The sequence below is a fragment of the Letharia columbiana genome (assembly GCF_014066305.1).
Source record: "Letharia columbiana isolate WasteWater2 chromosome Unknown Sc0000010_s0, whole genome shotgun sequence".
NCBI lineage: Eukaryota > Fungi > Ascomycota > Lecanoromycetes > Lecanorales > Parmeliaceae > Letharia > Letharia columbiana.
Window position 1 is genome coordinate 948,679 of NW_023501047.1, and position 6,163 is coordinate 954,841.

At 49.6% G+C, this 6,163-nt stretch overlaps 1 protein-coding gene across 1 annotated transcript; it reads left to right on the forward strand.

Annotated features, from left to right (window-relative positions):
* Positions 1-1,616: 1,616 nt before the first annotated feature.
* HO173_004112 (uncharacterized protein) lies at positions 1,617-5,917 on the forward strand (the record flags this gene model as incomplete). Its single annotated transcript, XM_037306036.1, has 4 exons — positions 1,617-2,210; positions 2,274-3,199; positions 3,253-5,737; positions 5,789-5,917. 4 exons carry the CDS (start codon positions 1,617-1,619, stop codon positions 5,915-5,917), a joined length of 4,134 nt encoding a protein of 1,377 aa, XP_037167229.1.
* Between the last annotated feature and the right edge of the window lie 246 nt (positions 5,918-6,163).

A 6,163-nucleotide genomic window follows, 5' to 3' on the forward strand; every position in this document is an offset into this window, starting at 1 on the left:
AAAATAACGATTTTCAGACGTAGGCCATAATTAGACTATAAAATATTAAGTCAGTAGCCTACTTAATTCCAGTAAAACCGCAATATATAATCATAATTACTGATCTTTACAGCGTCCAAAAAGTCGCTTAATTGGAAAGCTTGCTTTCTCAATGCTCAAGAGTTGAAATCCCAAATGGCTTCTACGCTAAGAGGCTAGTGACCAATCAGACCATCGGATTTCATCATTTTCAGTCTAAAACACACCTTATTTCTTCATTTTCGATCTAAACGCGGGTGCACACGGGTACGTCCAAAAGAGGAAGCTGGAAAAGAACTTCAAAATCCTCAAATCTACCTTTTTTGATTCCTTTTCTTTTATCAAAAATATAATAATAAACTAAATACGTAGAGTTATAGAGTTAACTATGCGCTTTTAAACAGCATAGCGTAGACGAAATTTGATAAAGTATCCGTAAAGATATACTAAAAACTAAGATTTTTACTTGAATTATCGAGCTTGCGAGAAGAGCCTCTCCGGCAGGAGCCCTCGGAGAGCCCTCGGAGAGCCCCCGGAGGGTTAGGGGGGTTTCAGGGGGTCTCCCCCTGAGTATATCAAATAAATTACAACGTCTCTCTCGATTCTCAGTGAAATATAACATCTCTCTCTCGATTCTCAGGGTTAGACCACTTAAAATCCCTTAAGCCCTTCGGAGCTCTTTAAGGGCTCTCCGAGAGCTTGTATCGGAGGGGCTGTCAAAGCAAGCTCGAAATCAATCAAATATCACTAAAACAATCAAATTTCGAGCTTGCTTTGACAGCCCCTCCGATACAAGCTCTCGGAGAGCCCTTAAAGAGCCCCCGAAGGGTCCGAGGGGTTTTAGGGGGTCTCCCTGAGAATCAAATATAGTCAAAAACCAGTACTCGGCAAGCTTTTCACTACTGGGAAGCCCGCGCCCCAGCACATATTAACAATACAAGCAGCGCTCGAGTAGTAAGGTTAGGAAAACGATAATTTAGGACACTAGATGCAGAATATTTACGTTGTTCTACGCCTTGGATTTAGTAAGGCCAGCGACTAGCGCTCTAGATTATACGATACCACAGTGTTATAAGGCCCCTTTGCATATAAGACACGGTTCCAAATGACCATCGGACGGACGATTAGGCTATATGCAAGTGAAGCTGAGGAGACTCGTAGTTCGGATAATGCCAAGGCTTCAGATAGCGCTATATTAGCGTTCTTCTCCACGTTTGCGCGAACTCTGAGTTGGATTCTTACTCTTGCGTAGGCAGGCCCGATCTATCACACTCCTTCTCGTTATTGTGTACAGAATCATTTCGCTCGCTGCTCTGTTAGCGTCGCGTCAACTATCTCGACACTCTTCGGCTTTTTGATATCGCTATGGGATGAGAGTTTACTGTCCTCCGTGCACTCTGAAAGTGGGGAGCTGCGATTGCGGAGAAGGCACTTCCAGGAAAACTCGAAGACTGCCTATTAGCAGATACCATTTTGAACCCGCCCGTTCCAACCCAATGGCTCAGTACCTTTAAGTAGCATAGGACTATCAAGAGACGGACCACAAGGACTGCATTCGTTGCGGATTCGGTGAGACAAACGACCACCTGCGCAGACTAATGGAATTCGATAACGATCCATTCCCATTTTTGCCCAAGTTTGACGAGCCTCAAATCTTCGACGCCAACATGAACGACGCAATGGAGGAAGGGGGACTCGAGTTCCCCGAACTCCAGTTCGACTCTCCGGGCTTCTGGAACAATACCATTGGGGCCTCACCAGTGCCTAGCAAGACCAACTGTAGACAGGCAATCAAGCAGCCATTCATGGGTCCTGCATTTTCGCAGTCCCCAGAATCCTCCTCTGCGTCTGATTCCTCAAACAATCAACACAAGCGGAACCACTCTTCCGACTCATCTCGGTCCGGAGCGCTTGCTGGTGATGGCGATGTTTCGATGAATGGGATCCTCATAGGTGCAGATATGGGAGATCATGCGAGCGACAAGTCTTCGCCTGCCACAGACGTTGACCTCAGCAACCGCGCTATGGAGTGTCACTTCGACTTCGATAGCGCTGCAAGTAGTCCCAGCCCCTTCTCGGATACAAAGCCCTCTTTCAAACCTTCATCGGTCCGATCCATCAAGATGCCTTACCGGTGTTCTCCAAATGCTGGATTTACCCATGGATTCGGGCCCCATCCGGCAGTGTCAAAGGTAAGTCATTGCTCAAAGAAGCGTCATTGGCGAATTTGAAGCTGAACCGTGCTTGATTCCCAGAGCTCGCGTGAGACGTCTCCATTGTCATCCATGATAAAGAACCAAGGCGACTGGCCATCGGCTGCAGGCCATACACAGGGGTCGTCTATGGACTTTTCCGGCCAGTATATAAATGGCGCCATGTTGAGCGAGCCTTCTCGGACGCAGGACTGGCCATACAGCAGCGCTCCTGGGCCAGCCAGCGCTTTTAGCCCAATCCAACCATCTATTTTCCAGCAGCCTGCAGTGGCTATGCCTTTTGCCTCTCCTGCTCCTGTTTCGGGTCCTACGTACCCGCCCATGTTGCACGTGCACCCTCTTCCACCGAAGTCGCGCGTCGAGACCCAAATTCCTGTCAAACTGACCTTGCACCCTGTGCCGCCGGGAACATTGAAAATACACCTGCAGACTCATACAATTTCCAAATCAAAACTAGTGGCGAAGCCGACCCCAGAGAAACTGCCTGACATGCTGGAGTTGCATGCTATGCTTGTGTGTACTAGTGCCATGCAGGATCAGACAAAACGAGGGCGAGCATTTGCCCGGGCTGCTACAATTTCGTCCGATGAAAAGAGGGAAGGTCGCCGTTCGTCCTCAGGCGAGACTACATCCTCAGAAGATGATGAGGACAAACCTGCCAACGGTGGCCCAGTGCATATATGCACGGGGTGCATCGAGAGAGAACGGAAGCGGGCTGCTAGAAAGAAAACGAAAAACGTCGAGGAAGAGCAACTATGGCAAAGGGATGAAGCAAAAAGGACGATCGTTTTCAATACCCAGGAAGTCAAAGAATGGCAGGAACCATCGCCTTCAAAAACTGGAGAGAATGCTCAGAATCCTGCCACTTATGGTCAAAATGCAAAAATTCCAGAAACTGCCGTGCAGGTAGATATCCCAATGCGCATTGCCTGTTACTGTCGTCATCAGGAGGAGAAAATTGGCTTTCAGTACGTGCGAAATGCCTTGCCATTGATTCACGGTATTGCTGACTTGTTTTCAGGGTCATATTCACTATCATAGATTATCAAAATAATCTGGTTGCGCAAACCATGACAAATTCCATCGTAATAACAGACGACCACAAAACACATGGTCCACCTGGTGCGATGCCTCCCAACAATGGGGTCTTCCCTGACAACGCTCAAGTCCCCGGAGCAGGAGTCTTCTCGCAGGCGCCTGCTGGGAGTCATGGCCTAGCGTCGTTTCGAAATGCTTATTCGACTACGGACCTACAGGGTATGCAGCAACATTTTAACCCACAGCATAGAAGTCCTTTTGCCATACCCCAGTTTCCTTCCCAAACCACTTCGGCAACTCTGACCCCTAGAAATCTGTCACGTCAAGCATCTCCGTCGGCACCCTCAGCACAGCACAACAAGAAGCGGAAAGCCAGCGGATCTGGCAGGATTCGAAACGATCTGACGATGACCAAGTTAAAAAATCCAACGCCGAATAGTCCCATTTCGTGCGTCTCCACCACAACTCAATCTACCCCACAAGGCTCCAATATAACATCAGCTTTCATGCCTAACTTTGCTGCTCCAAGTCACGGGCTTCCGATGCCTCAGATACCCCCGCAGTTTAATACAAATCCACCTACCCCCACCGCAACTGACGGCAGTTTCTTTTCTTCCGCTCAACGATCTCAGAGCATGGAGAATCTCCAAGGCTTCTCGGGAGTATTTTCTGCCCCGGTTTCAGTTCACCCAAGCCGGGTACCGAGCCCTACTTTCAGCCCTCTGAGTAACGGCTTAGCACAAAGTCATGCCCAAATGCTGGCAAATTCCCTACATTGTGTTCCCGGGGCTGCCAACCCCCAAAGGGCTCCAGTCATCCATAAGCTGACGCCTGGAGAAGCTTCCAAATCTGGGGGTATTGAAGTCACGTGCTTGGGAAGTGGGTTCCGCCAGGGTCTGGAAGTCATGTTCGGTGACGCCCAAGCAACTACGACCACTTTCTGGGGTGAGAGCGCTCTCGTTTGCCTTGTACCTCCTGCTCTAGAAGCAGGTACGGTGCCAGTAACTTTCAAACATAATTACGAGCAAAATATTCCCTCTCCCTCAAACAAGCAGGCTCTCTTCAGGTATGTCGACGATGATGAGCAGGAGCTCATGAAACATGCACTTGCCCTTATCAACCGCAAATGGAACGGCAATGCAACTGATGCTGGCAACGCTGCGAGAAACATCATCAACCAGTTTGGCTCAAATTCGTCTTTCACGGGTGGTTCAATTCAAGGGAACAATCAACATCGCCATGCTGGCTCGTTCAATGCCGCTATGACCGGTATTGTGGACCTAGAAGCAGCGTTGCTGAGCTGTCTGGACATTGTGGACCTGGATGATAGCCCGTATCAAGCAAGACTCAACACTCGAGGCATAAATGGCCAGAGTATGTTGCATCTTAGTGCCTCGCTCGGACACTACCGGTTGGCTGCTGGGCTCCTAGCACGAGGAGCGAATCCAGATCTGCGAGACTACAACGGCATGACTCCGATGCATATGGCTTGTCTCCGCGGTCATGCGCAAATCATCCGTAAACTCCGTTCCGCTGGTGGCGATCCAAATCTGCGGAGTTTAAATGGTTATGTTCCAGCTGATATGGCGACGTCTCAACAAACTCGCGACGCAAGCAGCACCTTCGACCATCAAGCACGGCCTAGGAGCGCTGGTGCAACCCCAGTCTCGCATTGGAGTCGAGCGAGCAGCGTGATGTCTTACAAGTCTTCTCGAGGAGCTCGTTCAAAGGTGGCATCTCCGGGTGCAATGAACGGCCCATTTACAGACGGCGATGAAGGCGACGAAGGCGACGAAGGCTTGGCCGAAGCCTACATGAGTCAGCCAGCGACACCAGCTCAGATCTGGGCCCAAACAAGACGCAATAGTTTTGCCGCCGAGTCTCAATATCCGGGCGATATTTCTCGGGGCAACCTTGCCTCAACGACCCCCTTCCTTGCGGTGAACCCTGCGATGTCCGCTTGGAGAGACCAACTTTCCGCCCAGATCCAGCAGTTTCAACAAACTGTGCAAAGAACGCTTCCAACTTTGCAGCTTCCCGCGTTGCCGCCAATTCCTAACCTCCCAGACTATCAAGCCTATCCTGTAGTCAGACGAATAAGTTCCATGGTGCCTCAGCGCAATCCACGACCAAGCGCAGCAAACAGGAGCACTGGAGTTGCGAAAGTCACCGATTACCACTGGTGGGAGCTATTAACTGGGGCGGCCCCATCACCGCCAGCGTATGATGAGATATATCCGGAGAGCTCACAACGTGATCTGAGCGATAAGAAGACATCTGCCCTCCGGGCTACTGGGGATGTATATGTGGATAGAAAATGCGAAGAGACCTTTGATCAAACGAAGAGCTCCTCTGCTTTCGAGACAGCCAACCTAGGAAGTACTATTTTGACACCAGAGCAACTGAGAAGTGCACACGCGATGAAAGTCAAAAGATTGAGGAAAGATCGGAATCTGTTCTTCATTTGGGTAAGCTATCATCTTCGGATTGCCACATCTGATGGTCTAATACTGAAACAGATACCACTTCTCGTTCTTGTTCTTGTGGCGATGCTGAAAGATCGGGTGCCGCAGGCGCTGCACGGCGCTCGCCAAGCCCTTTACTATGCTCAGGATCGCCTCCAAGAACGTGTGGTTGAGATAGCTTAGCAAACGAAGTGCTTGACACTAATGATGAACGACATCAGCCTTGAAGACGAAGGCCAAGACAGACGACCAGCGTTGGTGTTTGGGGCGTTCCGGGTTTGCCTTCATTGGGACTTCATTTTGTAATTAGGAGGGGGGAGATAGTCCCGAGTGACACAGCTGTATACTCGTGCCTTCATTCATTTAGGTTTCTTCCATTTGAGCTTTTTGTTCCCTTATTTTATGAGAGGATATCACTAAAGGAACAAA